Raw genomic sequence first — 21,194 nt, 5'->3', positions numbered from 1 at the left:
AATGTACTTTCTGTGAACTCCGGTGACCCTGTATGTAAATGTGCCCCATTATCTTAAGATTTTTGCGATTTTTTTACATTTTCTTGGGTTAGTTTAAGAATTAAAAATGTATCCATCATCTTATGTAAAGGGGATGAATGTCCTTAAAGGAAACCTTTCATGAGAAATCTACCATCAGAAGTAGATCTGATATTAGATTTCTCCTGCCGTTCTCTGCCGTAATCTGTAATTTAATAAACGCTATATAAGTAATACGTAAATACGGACATGGAGTAGTCGGTGCTGGGATCTATGACTACTCCACCTCCCAGCATCCTTAGCAGTGCTGCCTCCTTGTGTATCCTCAGCTCTGGGCACAAGAGCCAGAAGCGCCACCGGCTTCCCTGTGCCAGCATGTGCCATTTACAATTTACATATTACTAAGATAATATTTTTAATAAGTTAGGTGAGTTTCCAGGTTTTTTTAAAATTTAGATCCGGGCAGAGTTAGGCAGTAGGAATTTACCATCAGATCAAATTTAGATTGTAGATTGCTTATGGTAGATTTCCTTAGAAGAAAACCCTTTTCACGAAGAAGTAAAGAGAAGGAACAGTATGGCAGAAATGACTAGCAATATATCTCACAATAGAAGAAAATATCTGTGTATTGTAGAATCAAGATCATGAAAGGGAAGTTCTGTGATGCCAGGTGTCTTCTTTATTACATTTAAAGGACACCTACCGACTGATTCACACCTTATAAAGCAGCGTCACTGACTGTCCTCTTTGCACTGTGATGTAGGATCTGGCCTTGTAATAGTTTTTTATGGCCTCTTTATCCTAAAAAATTCTTTAACAATATGCTAATGAGCTGCACGTGCTCCGGGGGGCGTGTTATTACCTGGTGAACCCTTTTTAAAAAATCATCATGTCATGCCACCAAGAAGGCATAGACTTCCTTTTCCCACCCTGAGAAAACATATTTGCATATTTCCTACCCATCATTTTACAAGTCATGGACAACACTTTTAAGAGAAATATTATAAACTATATGATGTTTATTAAAAATCAATAGAGATCTCTGATCTAAAATTTGAACAAGCATTCTTGCCAATCAAGAGACAAGCTTACGGATGACGGATGACGTCTGGTGGATGATGAGTAAGGAGTCTGTCCAAAATATGTTTTTCTAAACTTTAACAAATTGTGTGGTACAACTATGGAGGTACTACGGAATATAAAGAAATATAAAACATACAAGATACAGAACAATGTATATTGTGTTTGCAAAGTCACCTCATCTGTTTTCTATCCTGCGTACTAAGAAATTACCGCCACTTATTAAAGGGTTAAATTCAAGTAAGAAAATAGGAGGCAATACATAATAGCTGTAACTCGCACATACTCCTTTCAGGGACTGTAATTAATGTACTATGTATTTATTATGCAAAAGTTAATTACTGAGCTGAGAACTAGCATACTGCAACAAAAGGTCTGGGTGACACAACATTAGTTTAAATGTTGTTAATTGCAATATGGGAAGCAGTTGCCTTATGTGAGTTCTCATTCCTAAACTCATCAGACATCCTCCTTTTATATAATAAATAGAGGATTTGTCTCCTTAAATGCCCTTATAGTGTCATGTGGTTCTAAAAGGAACTGGTTATCAAACCACTACCATTACCCCACCGCCAAACCACTACCGTTACCCTACTACTAAACCACTACCGTTACCCTACCACTAAACCACTACCATTACCCCACTGTTAAACCACTTCCATTACCCCACCACTAAACCATTACCCCACTGCCAAACCACTTCCAATACCCCACCATTAAACCTCTTCCAATACCCCACCGCTAAATCACTACCATTACCCCACCGCTAAACCACTACCATTACCACCGCTAAACCGCTATCATAACCCCACTGTTAAACCATTACTGCACCACTAAACCACTACCATTACCCCACCACTAAACCACTTCCATTACCCCACCATTAAATTACTACCACTCCCCACCACCAAACCACTACCATTAACCCACTGCTAAACCACTACCATTACTCACCACTAAACCACTACCATTACCCCACCACTAAACCACTACCATTACCCCACCACTAAACCACTACCATTACCCCACCGCTAAACCACTACCATTACCCCACTGCTAAACCACTACCATTACCCACCACTAACCCACTACCCTTACCCCACCACTAAACCACTTCCATTACCCCACCATTAAATTACTACCATTACCCCACCGCTAAACCACTACCATTACCCACCACTAAACCACTACCATTACCCCACCACTAAACCACTACCATTACCCCACCACTAAACCACTACCATTACCCCAGAACTAAACCACTACCATTACCCCAGAACTAAACCACTACCATTACTCTACCACTAAACCACTACCCTTACCCCACCGTTAAACCACTACCATTACCCCACCACTAAACCACAATATACAAGGGTTTAGTTTACTAAAGATGCAAATTAACATAAAAATAAAATTTTATGCAATGCAGGGATCAGTTTTTATCCACAGGAAGTAAACAATGAAGCTTCCTGTTGAATGAATCTAGAAACCAAGAGCAATTGATAAAGAAAATATTACACAGACAATATAACAACAATATTGCTGAAAAAGGACAACCCCTTTAAAATAGGTAGCACAGTAAAAAAAATGAAACACCTGAGACACTTTTAATTTTCCAGCTTCAATACCATAATTTTGGTTTGTGCCCGATTCCTTATGCATAGGACAATAGATATTGGTTTCCTTTACTGATATGAATCATGTGAAGTAATGGGGCTCCCTGTAAGGTGGTGCAGTATTTCACGCTGCCCTTGATGCTTTAATCAAATGCTTACACTTTATCAGGCATTTAGCAAGGCCAAGGAAGACACCTTGGGGGAGATATTATATCAAGCAATTATGGAAATAAGTAATAATGACCTGGTTAAATATTCACTGTATACATTGCATGTCACATTAAACCCTAAGAAAATCAGCGCTTATTGCCTCATTATAAGCTCCAGAGGTAAGTATTAAGCTCCAGCGCAGCGCAACAACCCCGGAAAAGCTGTAATTATAATCATGCAATATTTATCTCCTACTGGTGCGAGTGTTAAGGATTTTGGCATGTGTTTAGCAAGATTTAAGTCATTGTAGAGGTCACAAATGTGTGAATATGTATGATACATGAACCTAAGCCATTGCTTGGGTTATTTATCCTGACAATATTATATTGCATCATATTCTATTTTATATCCATGTCTTATCTATATTGCTGTGCAGTCACTTCTGGAGGGATACTGCAGTTTTCTGCTAGAATTTCTATGGTTTTCAGGTGGTCACACACATTATTTCTGTATGAACCCGATTAATTTGGGTCAGTAGGTCAATGTGTAACTTTAATGTTTATAGCAGTGTCCATAATTTTCACCACCACCAGAAAAAAACAAATGGACCTGTCACCAGGAAAGCCATTTTTCAGCCTCTGCTATGCTGATTTAGAAAATGCCTTTGTCATGATTCTGAATCATTTCAGTACTTTATATAAGTTTAAGTCACATTATCTGGCTCCCTGCCAGCAGGATGCGGTGAGTCCCTGGGACGAGGAAGTTGCAGCCTGTGTTTGACTGCGTCTCCTCGTGCATTTCTCCTCTACTCCACACCATCCCCCTCCCTCCCCTACCTGCTCAATGCACATGACAGGAAGAAGCGAGGGGTGAGGAAGCTGGATGAGTGTGGATAAGGGGAGACTGACACAGGCACACACATGCTGCAGCTGCCCCTCTCCAGGGACTTACCTCATACTGCTGACAGGGAGCCAGGTAATGTGAATTAAAAATTATATACACTACACTGAAATTATTTGAATGCTAACAGGTTCACTTTAAATGAGGTTTGCAGAAGCTTATCAGTGATGTCAAAGCTTCTGTGTTTTAATTTCTTTAGGCCATAAAGATTTTATATTCCCGTCCCCCTTCCTGTACAATGATCTCTATATAGATAACACTGCCCCATCATTACATAATTACTGACATTAGATGTCACAGCTTATCCCCTCCCCCTCCCTGTACAATGATCTCTGTATAGATAACACTGAACTATCAATACATCACTACTGACATTAGATGATGTCACAGCTTATCTCCTCCCCCTCCCTGCACAATGATCTCTATATAGATAACACTGACCCATCATTACATCACTACTGGCATTAGATGATGTCACAGGTTATCTCCTCCTCCATGTACAATGACCTCTATATAGATAACACTGACCCATCATTACATCCCTACTGACAAAAGATGATGTCACAGCTTATCTCCTCCCCCTCCCTGTAAAATGACCTCTATATAGATAACACTGACCCATCATTACATCACTACTGCCATTAGATGATGTCACAGCTTATCTCCTCCTCCATGTACAATGACCTCTATATAGATAACACTGACCCATCATTACATCACTACTGGCATTAGATGATGTCACAGCTTATCTCCTCCTCCATGTACAATGACCTCTATATAGATAACACTGACCCATCATTAAATCATTACTGACAATAGATGATGTCACGGCGTATCTCCTCCTCCTCCCTGTACAATGACCTCTATATAGATAACACTGACCCATCATTACATCACTACTGATAATATATGATGTCACAGCTTATCTTCTCCTCCTCCCTCTACAATGACCTCTATATAGATAACACTGACCCATCATTACATCACTACCAACATTAGATGATGTCACAACTTATCTCCTCCCTGTACAATGACCTCTATATTGAAAACACCACTGACCATCATCACATCCTACTGGCAAAGGCCCTTGTCCAGAAAAAAAAAGTATTGCAATTGAATAAAGGCCATTCAGTTTTTAACAAGCTTCTGACATTGGTCCATGTCAGGAAAATCTTGGACTCCAGTCACACTGTTTAAGTTGCAAAGAATTATTTATTGACACAAACTTTCAAATGTGACGTTTCGGTCAACAATAGACCTTCATCAGATTAAGTTTGTATCAGGAATATCGATATGGGGTTTTGCTTATAGCAATGCTAGCGCTGCCGTCTGGGAATGGCGGTCTGTGCCCCTGGATTGGAGCGCCACACTCCATTGAGCGGCAGACCACGATTCCCACGTGTAAACAACAACGTAAACAGTGTGACTGGAGTCCAAGATTTTCCTATACTATACAGGATTGGGACCCTCTTCAGAGCACCTGTACAGCACGTTATTTTGAGCATGCAGCTAAAATCCAACTTTTAATTGGTCCATGTCAATCCTGAGCAATGCATCTCAACTTCACTGGGTCAAAGAACCATTATCCATAGTTTTGCTTAGGTTTTTCACATTGTTAGGTGTTAGCTTTTTTTCCCTTCTTTTAACAAACTCTTTTAGATGATGAGCCATTTGTCTTATTTGAAAATATTGTACATGACCCCAGAAAAAGTACAATTCATACCTGCAATACTGAAGCTCCACTGTGAAGAAACTGTAATCCACTCTCTGCCGAGTCAATTCCACCAGTGGCTAATATAGGAAATCCAGGAATGGCACGAGCAATGGCAGTGACTGCCCTGAGAGCGATTGGTCTTATGGCATTGCCTATAAAAGAAATCAGATCATTTATTTTTAAAAATATTCTTCTATCACCGAAGCACACTCTTTCTAGAGTATTATTTTTCAGCTTTCTTTGGGGAGGGGAATACAGCCGTAGTGGGACAAGAAGCTTCAATGTCTGAGCCAAAATATTAATATACAGGATTAGGACAGCAAACTAAATCTTATGCCTATATCAATGAAAGCCTAATATTTTAATGCTCATTTATTTATCGCTACAGCATTGGCTTGTTCTAACTAGTAATTGATCTAAAGAAATATTTGTAAAACATGAAGAAAGAAACACAAAAATACAATATAAACCATATAAACTAGTAATGAAGGTAATATTGTCACATTTAAATGTGAAGAAGGTGAACTCCGGCAGACCTCAGCTGGGAAGCGACAGATGCAGGAAATCCTGCAGACCCGAATCCTCATCGGACAACGCACAGCGGAGATCGCGACGGGACGGGTAAGTAAATGTGCCCCATTAAGTTAATAAGGGATTGGGGGGTGGGGGTGAACCTCATAAGTGGAGAAAGATGCATCTTCTTCCACAAGATATCTTACAAGGTTTCATATGTACAGCATAACTTTCGATTGGTAGAGTCAATATTCACAGTAGTTGTTCACCTCTTAACCTAATTTCTTTTAGGTAAAATAATTCAGTTGATACAACTTCTTTTCTAAAGAATTACAGGAGACATAGCTCAGTTTTCCAGATGCAAATGTTTGCAGTAAATAGTAGGGGGGGGGAAGGTGTCTTGAAAGATGACTGTAAACCCTACCCTACCCTATGGGGCAGATTTACTTACCCGGTCCATTCGCGATCCAGACCAGAGCCTGTTTTTGGTTTGAAAAACAGGATAAGAAAAAAATACTGTATTTTTCAGACTATAAGACACAATTTTTAGCAAGATTTATCAAAATCTTGTTAAAAAGTGCCCGCATCTTCAACTCCATGAGGATCCAGCACTGGCAGACCCCCCCACTGTAATAGAGATTGATTACATCATTATCAAAGTATTCCACACAATTTCCATAGAGAAGATTCTCTGCACTGCTGTGCCTCTCCTACCATGTCCCTAAAGAGTTTTTGCAGGACCTTGAGATGTGTCAGAAACATGTGACTGATGACATGTTTCCTGCATCACTGCAGGGTCCTTAAACCCTTTCATGCTTCAAGGGGATGGGACCAGGTCAAAAAAGAAGTTGCGGCTGAGACTAGTTATGAAGAGTTATGTGTTCAAGAATGGATGTAGCAGAGCTGTTGAAAATGTATAGATGAAGTAGAGCTGTGTGTGAGTGTAAAGATGTATCAGAGCTGTGTGTGAGTGTATAGATGTAGCAGAGCTGTGTATGATTGTATAAATGTAACAGAGCTGTTTGTGAGTGTATAAATGCAACAGAGCTGTTTGTGAGTGTATAGATGTAGCAGAGCTGTTTGTGAGTGTATAGATGTAGCAGAGCTGTTTGTGAGTGTATAGATGTAGCAGAGCTGTTTGTGAGTGTATAGATCTAGCAGAGCTGTTTGTGAGTGTATAGATGTAGCAGAGCTGTTTGTGAGCATATATATATATATATATATATATAGCAGAGCTGTTTGTGAGTGTACAGATGTAGCAGAGCTGTTTGTGAGTGTATAGATGTAGCAGAGCTGTTTGTGCTGCTGTTGTGTGTGACTAACAGGTAAATTTTAATCGGTGTCAAGTATATTTTTCCTTTTTATGGATGACTAAATCTAGGCTGTGTCTTATAGTAAGGTGCATCTTGTAGTCCGAAAAAAGCAGTTGGTGATTTTGACTTTTCAATAGAGCTTCTATTATTTTGTGTCTCGGTGAGAAAACATGACTGAGTGCTGGCTATTCCCTAAACCCTTGTAAGAGGAAACAAATGATTTGTAACTATAGAATACATTATTTGTGATCATTTACAGCTGCATGAATAAAACTTGTCATCAATGTTAGGCCAGGGTGAGCTGTATCCTTAGACGGCGCTGAAGGCATCTTATTGTCTTATATAATAAACCACTGGCTATTTAAGTGCTTCCCTACAGCTTGTGTTAATGACATTTCCTCCAACAGAACATGAAGTGATAGATAAGAATTGTTAGAACCCTGCAGAAGATCATTATCTGTTCCACATGGTACCGAGATACAGTAGTGCCCCCTCCCTCGTCTCCTGTTCTTCCATTCCCTATTTTTATGAAGAACCTAATAACCTAATTATATTTCTCATAGCAATTCCAAGAGATTGGAAAATTTTCAAATGTCACCTTTAAAACAAATAGTAGCAAATACACTTTTTTTGGAAAATTGAAAGCAAATTCTCCACCCATGAATATCCTTTCTGCAGGTAAATATAAATGAATCAACCCTTAAAGGATATCTACCACCAGACTATCGGTGGTAGGCTGTCCTATAATGCAGTGGTCCCCAACCATTTTTTGCCCAGGGATCGGCTGTAAAAATAAATTTTATCTAAGGACCGGTAGGTGGGTCTCGTGTCAGTTTCATAGCCAAAAACGTTTGTTTGCACATCCCAACATAACTCCTTGTACCTAACTTTACCTTACATTTCCTGAAGAAGCACCTCCCACGTATATTGTCCCCTTTCCTGTAGCATGCCCCTCTCCAAAGTCCCCTTTCCTGCAGCATACCCCCTCCCATTTTCCCTTTTCTGCATCATGCCTTCCTCCCATGTTCCCTTTCCTTTAGCTGCCCCCAACAGCTGCTTCTAATATTGCCTTTCCCAGGTGAGCAAAATTCTATTGTTGGGGACAGCATGTGATGAGATCATGATGCTCGTCGTCAATAGAGCAGCGCATTAATGTGAAAATTAAGTAAAAGAAGAGAAGACTGCTACAGGGAATGGGGAAGTTGAGTATTGATTATTTTTTGTTTTAACAGAGGTCGGCCATGGCCCGGAACCAGGTGTTCCATGGCTCGGACAGGGGCCGAGGACCGGTAGTTGGGGAACACTGCTATAATGGATGCTCATTACCTCTAGGGCAGTGATGGCGAACCTTTGAGAGACCGAGTGCCCAAACTGCAAACCAAAGCCAACGTTTCTATCACGAGGTGCCAACACACAAATTTAGCCCAATGGTGCCACAATACCACCTAACAATAAGTCAAATAATACTGCCATATGATGCTGCCACCTTTACAACCACATAAATAGCATCATTCTGGTAATAAAGACTATAGAAAGACCAATGTTACCAATAATATTGCTATACTATGCTATACAAATATAGTGATGAATATCATATTACTGCCATTCAGTGAGGAATATTACCGCCATATACTGATTACATTACCCCCATACAGTGACAGTAGTCCTGAGTACATGCAGAGACTAGGGGACTGTGATAAGTTAGCTTGCTCATGGACCAAATATTGCCATCTTTACCCCCTTTTTGTTTTTGCGTTTCCATTTTTTACTCCCCACCGTGAAAGAGCTCTGTGAAAAAAATTGCATTTCATAGTGATGGTATTTAATATCCAATTCCCTGTACTGGGAAGTGGTAAAAAATTCCAAATGCAGTAAAATTGGATAAAAAATGCCTTTGTGACATATTCTTTTGGGCTTGGATTTTACAGTTTCCACTGTGCACCCCAAACGACATGTCTACTTTATTCTGTAGGTCAGTACGATCACAGGGATAAAATAATTACATAGGTTCAATAATGTTTGTATAAATTTACAAAAATTAAAACCTCATGTATTAAAAAAAAAAAAAAAGTCATTTTGCCATCTTCTGGTGCAAATTATTTGGGCGCTTTGCATACTTTGGTGTACGAAGCTGTGTGTGGTGTAATTTTTTGTGATATGAGATGCGCTTTCAGTGCTACCGTTTTGAGGACTGTACACCCATTTGACCACTTTTCATAACATTTTATTACATGTTGCAAAATGGCAAAAAAGTGGCATTTCGGGAGGTGGTTTGTAGGGCAAAGTGGTTGTTGTGGGGTGGAGGCACAGGTGGATTTTGGATCACCCATATGACAGATGTCCATGGCCACATATGCACTTGCCTCTGCCCACAGCGCTCATCACCTGCACGACCCGGCCAGTGATGCAGCATAGCACCCAGTTACATTGTACATAGGGTGCTTACTGTGGGGTTGTCCTGGCTTCACTGGCCGCTATCTGTAGGTGATGAGCACTTCAGATACAGGCAAGTATATGACAGACAACTGTCATACAGGGGGATTTGGGACACTAAACCACAAGTATGTATAGTTGGTTTAGTGTCACCTGCCAGGACCTCTGTAAGTGTGCACATGTGTGTGAGCAGCCCCAGCAGGTCCTGACTCTGCTCTGCTGCTGTCAGCTGCCTCACTCCATTCTCTTCCCACTGTTTTCTGGGCTGAAGAGGAGGAGGGGCAGGCACTGACACTGATCGGCTGGCTCTTGTCTCACTAAGGCATCACTAGTGAGAGCAGAGCCGATCAGCTTCGGGCTGCCGGAGCTCCGACTTTGATGAGACCAGGGAGATGGTACGCGTGCCTGCAGAGAGGGCTCTGCGTGCCCTCTCTGGCGCGCGTGCCATAGGTTCGCCACCGCTGCTCTAGGGGATGATGCAACCATTTGCAGCTTAATCCTGAGCTCTTGTAGTATGGAGAATATAAGATTATAAAAATATGTAAAGTAGCCTGTGGTTGCTCAGGCTTAAACCACCTGAGCACCTCATGGCTCCTCCGCTCCTTAATTATTCACACCCGCCGGTTCATTAATATTCACCCCTCCGTCCGCTTGCTTTTCTCAGACAGCTGGTGATGTCAAACGGCTGTCTTGAAATCTCTTGCATGGATTATTTGCACAGCCGCACTGAAAACCTGTGGGCTGCGCAAGGGATAAGTTCTAGCGCATGCGCTTTATTTCCAGACAGCCGGATAACTTCACCTATTACAAGAAATAACAGCCTCCAACAAGCAACATTCCTAAATCATCCTCTCAGCCCTTCTCTAAGCATATGAATTTTGTTTCTGTATGTTTTCTATAACTTTTATAAATTTAACTCCAACCTGGGACCAGTAGTATGCTAATTAGCTAACAACGGAACTCTCTCTGCATTGATCCTCCTCCGTCTCTCCTCACCCTCCACTTTCCTTTGATTCCAGTTGTCGCACCTGCTCATTGGATGACACCCAGCTCCCTCCTTTCTCTATGGCTGCACATGCGCCACCCATCTAATGCGCAGGTGCAAGAAGTGGAATCAATGGGAAGTGATGGAGAGGAGAGGCAGAGGAGGAGAGGGGAGTGCCCAAAGAACCTCTTCAACAATACATTGTACCACTGTAGTGATATTCTGGCAATCAGACCCATAGTAGCTAATTAGCATACTATGGATCATAGGTTGGAGATAAAGTTACAAAAGTTATAGAAAACATACAGAAACAAACAAAAATGATTAGCAAGGGGCTGAGGAGATGATTTAGGAATGCTGATTTAATGTGGGCTATTATTTCATGTGACGGATGTCCTTTAATGTGTTTGAGACTAATAATTGTATTGTGCACAGGTAGCATTAGGTACAGAATCCCATACAGGTAGGGGCAGGGGGAGAGGGAGGGGAATGAAAAAAAACATTGTATCAAAATCTGTGTCTAAACTTTATATTAGGGACTGGTAAAAGTGAAGTTTAGTCCCTCAACGACCAGACCCTTTTTCGTTTTTGAATTTATATTTTTCACTCCCCACCTTCAAAAGTCTATAACTTTTATTTTTTCATGTAAAAATGTGTGTGAGGGTTTAGTTTTCTGCATAACAAATTACACTTCATAGTGCCGGTATTTAATATTCCATGCTGTGTACTGGGAAGCAGGAAACAAATTCCAAATGCAGTAAAGTTTGTGAAAAATGTATTTGCACCATCTACTTGTGGGGTTGGATTTTACGGCTTTCACTGTGCACCCTTAATGACATGTCTACTTTATTCCTTTGGTTAGTAAAATTATAAGGATACAACATTTATATAGGTTTTATAATGTTTTCATACATTTACAAAAATTAAAACCTCCTATAGAACCTATAGAAATCTTTATTTTGCCATCTTCTGGTGCTTATAACTTTTTATACTTCAGTGTATGGAGCTGTTTGTAATGTCCTTTTTTGAAAGTTGAGATGACATTTTCAGTGCTATAATTTTGAGGATGTACGGCCTTTTGATCACTTTTTATAACATTTTTAAAATGTTAAATGTTAAAAAATGGTGAAAAAGTGTAATTTTTTACTTTGGGCACCACTCACGGGGTTAAACACCGTGAGTAACCTTTATTATATTTTGTTAGATCAGACATTTTGGGACGGGGCGATACCTAACATGTTTATTATTTTTTTGTTTTATTTATATTTATATGAGTTCTAGGGAAAGGGGGTGATTTGAATCTTTAGGTTTTTAAAATTTATTTATTTTCAACTTTTTTATTTTTATTTTTTACTATTTTTCAGACACCCTAGGGTGCTTTAACCCTAGGTTGTCTAATTGTTTCTATCACATACTGCCATATTACAGTATGTCAGTATATGGGGATTTTACTGGTCATACATTAAAATGTCAAAAGACCCAAGGTTGTCGTCATAGCAATAGATTGGCGCTTCCTGATGACGTCACGGGAAGTGACGATCAAAGCCAAGATGGCATCTCCCATACAATTGCAGGGTTAACACCCACCAGCACCGTTATTTAGCAAACAATCACAGGGTATAGAGAGGGCTCAGCCCTTGAACCCTCTCCGAACACCCACAGCCATAAAGATACGCCACACGTTGTTAAGTGGTTAAAAAAATCATGAGTAATTCCTAACAAATAATATAAAATTTTGATGTAACTGACTTTTATTTTATGGCATAATACTCTTATAAACAGACTCTCATAATAATCTTATTTAGGTTACATTCACACGATGTATGCCCTCCATAGAGATATAAAGCGCACAGTGCTGTATTCCAGGGAAAGATAGGACATGTCCTATCTTTCTCCCGGCTACAGAACGCTCCCGTACAGCGCCGTGCGCCCATTGCCATGTATTGGGGGCATATATGCATCCCCCATTCTTTCGTGTGAATGTGCCTTATACTGTATGTCTCCTATAAACTTTGGTACAAATATAAACAGAACAAACAAAAACAACAAAAGGAGGACAGAGGTGATACCTCTATGAAAAGTGCAGAAAAACACCAAAACCCGATAAGGGCTGCTCACCTGGTTAGCACTTGAATCTATACCAACATTTGTAGATTCGTTGTGCCAGAGCTCGCTGGAAGGGGGCATATTTCAAAGCTGCCACTAGCCTTAGATCCAGAGTCCCAAAAACATAGCCTGGTAAACACCAGCAATAGAGTATCCAAAGAATAGGCTGATAGGGTGGCGTTAACGTCTGAGTGTCTACATCAAACTCTTGACTCAACTCCAATAAAGAAAATGTTAATTTATAATAAAATAAAACTATTCATATAAGAATCATGTAAAATTGTATTGTCCTGGTTAACGCATTTCAGGGCAGTACCGCTATCTCAGCACCATAGGACTAATGCATAGTGCTAGAAAAAAAACAGGCTTATGGTTTGCTTCTACATGGTTTTATGATACTAAGAAAGCGAATCAATAGAAATTCACTACATACATACATTAAGAAGTAATAATAAAAATAGCCACATTCATCATTGTTATCAACACACATTTGTAGACACATCTGCAATACAAATGATAGGAGGGATGCAGCATCTGGTCTATAAAATGATACCACAGGGGTATAAATAGATGCACAGCTTATAATGGTTTTCTCATCGTGTGATATTTTCAACTCTTGCCTGCAGGTGGCTTCCATAAACTATGCAAAGAACAAAGCAACTTGCTAACAGTATTCTCCCACTGTCATTTGAAGATAATTAGCAATTTCTTGAGATAACCAATTTTGGTGGAAATAATTGTAATAGAACGCCCTGGACCAACTTTTATAAACTGTAATAAAAGTGTTAAGATAATCTCTGACATTTGCAAATGCCATTAATTCACCTTTTCTTTTGATAGTACAGTGGCATTATGTTTAAACAATTACAAGATAACACGGCAGCTTAATGAAACAATGCAATCTGCCGAGCCTTCAGAATATAATAAATGTTCATGATAATGTTTTAAGGGACAAAAAAAGAATATAATAGTTTGAAGAATGAAACGTAACCCTACATTGAAAAAAAAAATATGAAAAAATCCTGCAATATAGATTTTTATTACAAGGTGGTAAAAATATCTTTATTAGAGTTGACTTTCATAGTTTTCAGAAAAGAAGAAAACAAAAATGCTACTCATATAAGAAAAAAAGCATATGTCTATCCAATGTATCCTATATAGAGATGAGTGGACCTGAACTTTGTGTTTTGGAAGTGCCCAGTATTAACCCAGACACATTGCAGGATTGGCTGCCGAACAACCAATCCGGCAAATTAACACCCCTAACTGCCAGCCATGATTGTGATGGGCCAAGGGGACACCCCTGGCCAATCAACGCCATTGCTGGTTGCATTAATATGCTGTGTTGGCTGCTTGGCAATATCTTTGGGTCACAGGATACGCCACCGAACGGGAAGTTTGGGTCTGCTCATTTCTAATCCAGTATCATCCTGCAATATTAGTCCAAAAGATAGAAGCCAAGTTGATTCATCCAAAAAAAATTCAACCACCAGGATGAAGGATTGTGAACAAAGTACACTGGCAGGATCTGGCAGGATCTGCTCATCTTTAAGCTTCTTATGCCAGTGTTTTAAGAATAAAAAAATGCTATACAAAGAATGCAAATGAGCCTGTAGGGCTCCAGGCTCCATTAACATATATTGAGCCTGGAGCCCCTCAGGCTCATTTGCATAGTTCTAAGTCTTTTTTGTAAAAATCAGGACATATGAAGCTAAAACAAGAGCAGATCCTGCCAGAGGGGACACACACCAGCATGTCAGTGAGCTTGGTTCACAATCCTTCATCCTGGTGGTAGATTTCCTTTAAATGGGTTGTCTCATTAATTATATTTATCTCTTCTTCTCAGGAGAGGGGATAAATATATGATTAATGGGGGACTTGACTGCTGGATCCCCAAAACCTGGAAGTCCTTTTGCTATGCAGACGATAAAGAGAAGTTGAGATCCACTGCAGATTGCAGGGGCTCCAAAAGCCGAGACCCTCCACAATCATATATTTATCTTCTATCCTGTGGATAGGGGACATATATACTTAAATGGGTATTCTGGAAATATCAACGCCCAATACAAAAACCAATAATGCTACAAATAATTGAATATAACAAAACTCAATGTTATTAGTCACAAAGTACAGCTATAATAGTTTGATTTTATGATTCACAGAATGTTATGGGCTTTCTAAAGTAGGTATAGTTGTCATTAAGATGGTCGCCACTGGAAACTACAAGTCCCATGATCCATTAGCTCTCAGTAACCCCTCCTCCCTCTTATGCTCTGCTCCCAGTAACGATCTACCAGACTTTCTTGCTCTGTTACCATAGTAATGATGTGTAACTGCCATCAGTGCACATTACCTCACTGAGATGATGTCTCACCACAACACTGATCATACTGGATGCTCTGCAACCAAACGACTAAAGCCAAACATAGTGATGATCACATGACCTGCCTGGGCAGGACATGTGATGTGGACATGTGACCAGTGGCCAACTTCTGTCCTGTGTATACTACGTGCAGAGGAAATCAATGAACTATCTCTAGAAATCCGGTAGGCTGAGATTTTGTTACAAACTAGACAGACCCCATGAAATGTTACTCTGGCAGAGGGATCACTGTTACAGGAAGCAACTTCCAATGTAAGATATGTACCAGCTACCCAAATAAAAATGTATTGTAATTCTAGTTCTTGTACATGATACAAGTTAAGTATTACTTGAACATTGTTCTAGGGTTAGATATTAGCTCCTGATTTAAATGAGTGTGTTGGAAATATTTTCCTATTGGCTCCTTTAGACTCCTGGTTCTAGGTGTGACTAAATTATTCTATCCCCTAAAAGATAACTTGTAAGCTCTCAGGACTCCTAGACCCAAGCTAGACAACCATATATAGAAAGTGTATTTCTACCCAAGTTTACCAAAGTTGTTTGACAAGTGTTCCCCATATCTTGGAGTGTACACCCGCAACTGACTGTGGAATATTCCAATATTCAGTAAGTAGAAACACTGTATATATGAATTTTGTAAGTCCACCATGCCTTCTGTTCTTCCCTGCCTAATACAGTAATATTTTTTTTTTAATTCCCTTCTACATCAGTGTAGAAATATTTTTTCCTCTTTATCCATTTAAAATATCACCTTGAATGCCCAATTTTCCCATCCACTTGTTATCTACTTTATTAAAGGGATTGCCAGTTTTCAAAAAACACTTAAAAAAAATAATAAAGGCCAAATCCCTTATTAAGGACAATTACGAGGCAATTCAATGGGAATGGTTGTATTAATCCATAACTACTACATCTACTCATATCCTGCTCATAATAAGAAAGTTATTAAAAAATCAAGGTGGGTTATTATGGGGAAACGTTGAGTATCACCACCGGGTTTGGCTTCCTTCCATAGACCTCTTTGAATAAAGGTCATCTAATGGAGGATACTTTCTTCCCTTCAAAGTCAGTTATAAAGGAAAGACTATTAGGCAGGATTGGGCAATGTTTCCTTTCTCTATAGGCCTTGTGGATGAGGGACAGATTAATGTGCAATTTAAATTTTTTTTTTTTTAGAGTTTCTTTGTGTCTTATAGCTTGGAAATTACTGAGCGGGTGTTTTAGAAAAAATAATTTGTTCCTGTCATTGACTTCTCCTTCCTTTGTTATCTACAATAGATTAATAAGCGACCAATTTAGGAAAATTTTGAAATTAAAAAGAAAGGTATAATTGCCGTGAAGTTACAAAGGTTAATTTTCTTCATCTTAATGCTGCAGACTCTTACAAGGTGCACTGTAACAAGTAATCGCTCTTTCGCATTTCAAGTTATATTCCTATGGGGGAGATCTCTAGGTGAGGCAATTTACAACAACTATAGCAGCAACCTTTTCAGTCACACCTATTAATCTAAAGGTTGCAATTCAATGCCTAGTCAATGGACTGCAACTTGTTATAAAGTCTTTCTGTGCAAGACTAGGAAAATAAGAAAGACCCTGGAAGTAAAAAAGGGTTGATGGGAAAAATAGAAGGTAAAAATAAGTAACATTTTGGTAAATTTTAGTTACTGTATATGTCTATTTTGCAGTATTGTGGGTGGGTCAAATACATTACAGGATTTCTTACAAATTATAAAATATACCTGTTCTGACTTGCATACAAATTCAATTTAAGAACAAACCTAAAGAACCGTTCTTGTATGTAACCCGGGGACTGCCTGTAATTAGAAGATTTTAGGGCTTTGCTCGAAGCTGTATTTCAGCCAAGTCATTCAATACATATCCAGAAGCTGTCTCAATGACAAATGCATTATCAATCCACACGATTCCTTTACACACGAGTCCAACTTAATTTAGAAAGGAAATCTGTCCTCTTTTCAAATCCCCTTTCTCCCATCATGCTAAAATATTAATGAGATTATTTCTTAATCAAAACTTTATTGCATCTTAACATCTTTCATTCATCTTCCCTTCCACTGGTTCAGATATAAATCCTGAATGAAAACGACTCACCGTCTCCATTACGATAAATTATTGGTTTATGTATAATGTGTAGATGTGTCAGTGGACTAGACTCCTTTTGGGACAAATTGTCACTTGATATTTATAAAATGAAGTTGCAGATAAGTGTTAGAAACTGGATAAAAAGTAGATATACACAAACTATATTACTATTCTGCTAATAGACAGAGTAAACTTAGACAAATTTATGCATGTACCAAAGTCATCAAAGAGGCTGAACTATAGACACTAGAGATGGGTGGATCTGAACAACCTGTTCAAGATGGGGGTTTGGGTGCACACTGTGCGATCCGGACATATTTTCGGATTGGCTGTAGAACAGCCAATACAACATTTTAACGCCGCTAGCAACTAACCATAGCTTTAAATGGAAAGGGTTGTCCTCATGGTCAATCACAGCCATGGCTGGTAGCTTGAGGTGCTATCTGCCGGTTTGGCTGTTCGTCAGCCCATCCAGCAATATGTCTAGGTCGTGCAGAGCGCACCCAAACCCTGAATCCAAACAGGAAGTTCAGGTGAACTAATCTCTAATGGACACCTTTGTCTGATTTTATGCCATATATTCATTGGCTCACTCATTCAACTACATAAACAAAGAATTATGAAACCATCAATGAGCTATGATGTTGGTAGCATGGCACGGGACTGGCTGTAGTGGTTACATGTGTGCGTGTCAACATCGATTATTTTTTAAATTACACTCTGAGCACAGCCTCACATGTTGTCTATAAGTTGACTATTTATCTGATCCAACCAGGGACCAACCTGGAGGGAATCTCCAATTATACTAGAAAACACCCACTGAGTAAATGTAGGATGAAGAGAAAAGATATGAAAGGTTCTACTAGTGGTACAACAGATGTTTTTGGTCTATGTAAGTCAACAACATATATGTTTGTGTGTACAGAATATCCTCACTGCAAGTCATGTGACAGTGACAGTGGATCTGAACAACCTGTTCAAGATGGGGGTTTGGGTGCACACTGTGCGATCCGGACATATTTTCGGATTGGCTGTCGAACAGCCAATACAACATTTTAACACCGCTAGCAACTAACCATAGCTTTAAATGGAAAGGGGTGTCCCCATGGTCAATCACAGCCATGGCTGGTAGCTTGGGGTGCTATCTGCCGGTTTGGCTGTTCGTCAGCCCATCCAGCAATATGTCTAGGTCGTGCGGAGCGCACCCAAACCCTGAATCCGAACAGGAAGTTCAGGTGAACTAATCTCTAATGGACACCTTTGTCTGATTTTATGCCATATATTCATTGGCTCTCTCATTCAACTACATAAACAAAGAATTATGAAACCATCAATGAGCTATGATGTTGGTAGCATGGCACGGGACTGGCTGTAGTGGTTACATGTGTGCGTGTCAACATCGATTATTTTTTAAATTACACTCTGAGCACAGCCTCACATGTTGTCTATAAGTTGACGATTTATCTGATCCAACCAGGGACCAACCTGGAGGGAATCTCCAATTATACTAGAAAACACCCACTGAGTAAATGTAGGATGAAGAGAAAAGATATGAAAGGTTCTACTAGTGGTACAACAGATGTTTTTGGTCTATGTAAGTCAACAACATATATGTTTGTGTGTACAGAATATCCTCCTGCAAGTCATGTGACAGTGAAACTTTCATTTTGTTTCACCATTTTATCGGCAATTTACATTTTTTAAAGCTTTAAAGATTTTTCTATTTACAGCATACTAGGCTAAAAAAAGCCTTACAAAATACCAAAGCTAGACATTCGACCTTAAAATTGATGTAAATTGCACCGCACCCCTTATTGTTTACTGAGGGCTTGAGGTGCCCAATCTTATACTAGATAAAGTTGGGAACAGAAACAGTCCCATCCATAATAGTAAAAAAATGTTTGTTCTCGCTACATAGGATATTATTGTTCTCAAGAAAGACATGCAGATCCCTCTGCAAAATGTATAAAGTCGATTTTTTCTCAGCTGAATAATAAGTTATTTAATGGGGCACATGTAGCATAAGTCTGGCTTTGTCAAACTGTTTTTTGGGACTTTTCTTGGCTTTTCTGTTGGTCAGATGTATCTTAGCAGGTTTTCCTTATTGATATAAGTGGTGTTTGGTCTTTAGTGAATTCGAGATTATTTAAAGGGGTTGTCCACTTTCAGAAAATGTTTGATATGGTTTGTATAAGGAAAAGTTATACACTTTTACAATATACTTTTTATATCAATTCCTCACAGTAAACTAGTTCTCTGCTTGCTGTTATTCTATAGGAAGCGTCATTGTTTACCTTCACTGGATAAAAATCTGTCCATGTGATGTGATGGACATCCATGTCTACAAACTGTTGTTATCACAGAGAGTAATAGGAGCAATGTGATAATAACGGCTTGTGAACCTGCAGGTCCATCACATCACATGGACCGATTTGTATCCACTGGAAGTAAAAATAGAAGCTTTTATAGCAGGACAGCAAGCAGAGATCTAGAAAAACATGAGGAGTTGATACAGAAAGTATATTGGAAAATAGTCTAGCTTTTACTTACACAAATCATATCAAATATTTGCTGAAAGTGGACATCAGCTCTAAACAAATTTCTACGCCTGGTCAGGCAGCTGTAGACTTGCGCCAAAGCTTTAATTTTTTTTGCAATTTTTTAAAAAAAGTTGCACCTTTCACATCTGGATTCAGATAATAACACAGGGAACACTGCAGAAAACTATACATTGGCGAACTTCGTAAGGAGTCTTAAGTGCCACAAAGTCTCAAAAATTAATGAAAAATTGTACAAAATATTCTATATACACAGTATTTATTGTTGCCCATTTATTAATCCAATCCTCCGATTTCCACAAATCCCTTTGTTTTAGTATACTATATTCCTCTGTTTTATTTATTTTACAAAGCTTATTACCATCTGAAATTATTGAAACTCTACTTTAATGGTACGTCGTATCGAAACTTGCTAATTTAGATCCAGAATTTTGCTTCCAATTTTCACACATTCCACACAGCAGTTTACCCATTGCCTTAACACTCAGCGACCTGGAGGGGATGGAGCTCAAATTCCAGGGTCTTGGAATGATCCGTTACATGTGTTAACAGTCTTACACTTTGATACATCTGTTAGTAAAGTCACTGCTATTGGCAACCACCAGCTGTAATAGGAAGTATAACCACCTTGTTCTGATCCAATTATGTATGGACTTCATATAATTACACTGTATGAACATTACTTTCTACCTGGACCCACAACATTACAGGAAACTTGTCAGCAGAAATTGACCTGATAAACCACTACCAGCATGTTGTCAAGCATCTTATAGCGCATCTACCACCATGATCAAGGATTGTATACCAAGAACACTGGTGTGTGCCCCTTTTGGTGGGATCTTCTGTTCTTTTAACTTCTTATGCCTTTATATAGGCTTCTACATTTATATAGTTTTAGATATGACCCTGAGGGGCTCTGGGCTCCCTAGGTGTTAACAAAGCCTGGAGCCCTGCAGGTGCATTTGCATAATTTTACAGCTTTTTATTTCTTAAAAACAAGGGTATAGGAAGCTTAAAGAAGAGCAGATACTGCCAGAGGGGGCACACACCAGTATGTCAGCTTGGTCTACAATCTATGATCCTGGTAGATGTCCTTTAACATTTTCCAGATAATTTTTCTTTCATGGCCCATCCTAGTAGCATCATCCAGAAAATAAACTTTAAAGTGAGTTGTAAATTGGTTGTATAATTTCATGGAGACGGAGGCAGAGAATTCAGCACTTACGTCGAGTGTTCCCTACTTCAGAATGCCCCCATGGCATCATCCAAAAAGACTTTAGGAAAGTAATTCTATGTCCCTGGATGGCGGGTCATTAATTACAGCA

General features: G+C 39.2%; 1 protein-coding gene across 2 annotated transcripts in view; it reads right to left on the bottom strand.

The window, feature by feature from the left end:
* DPYD (dihydropyrimidine dehydrogenase) overlaps positions 1-21,194 on the bottom strand; it is a 654,802-nt gene that overhangs the window by 98,533 nt on the left and 535,075 nt on the right. For both annotated transcript variants that reach the window (XM_072127199.1, XM_072127200.1), the window contains one exon: positions 5,488-5,630. In XM_072127199.1, coding sequence (XP_071983300.1) covers positions 5,488-5,630 — 143 coding nt within the window. The remainder of the gene's footprint in view (positions 1-5,487; positions 5,631-21,194) is intronic.

The sequence above is a fragment of the Engystomops pustulosus genome, chromosome 10 (assembly GCF_040894005.1).
Source record: "Engystomops pustulosus chromosome 10, aEngPut4.maternal, whole genome shotgun sequence".
In the NCBI taxonomy this organism is placed as follows: Eukaryota; Metazoa; Chordata; class Amphibia; order Anura; family Leptodactylidae; genus Engystomops; species Engystomops pustulosus.
This window is presented reverse-complemented; position numbering and strand designations above follow the sequence as displayed.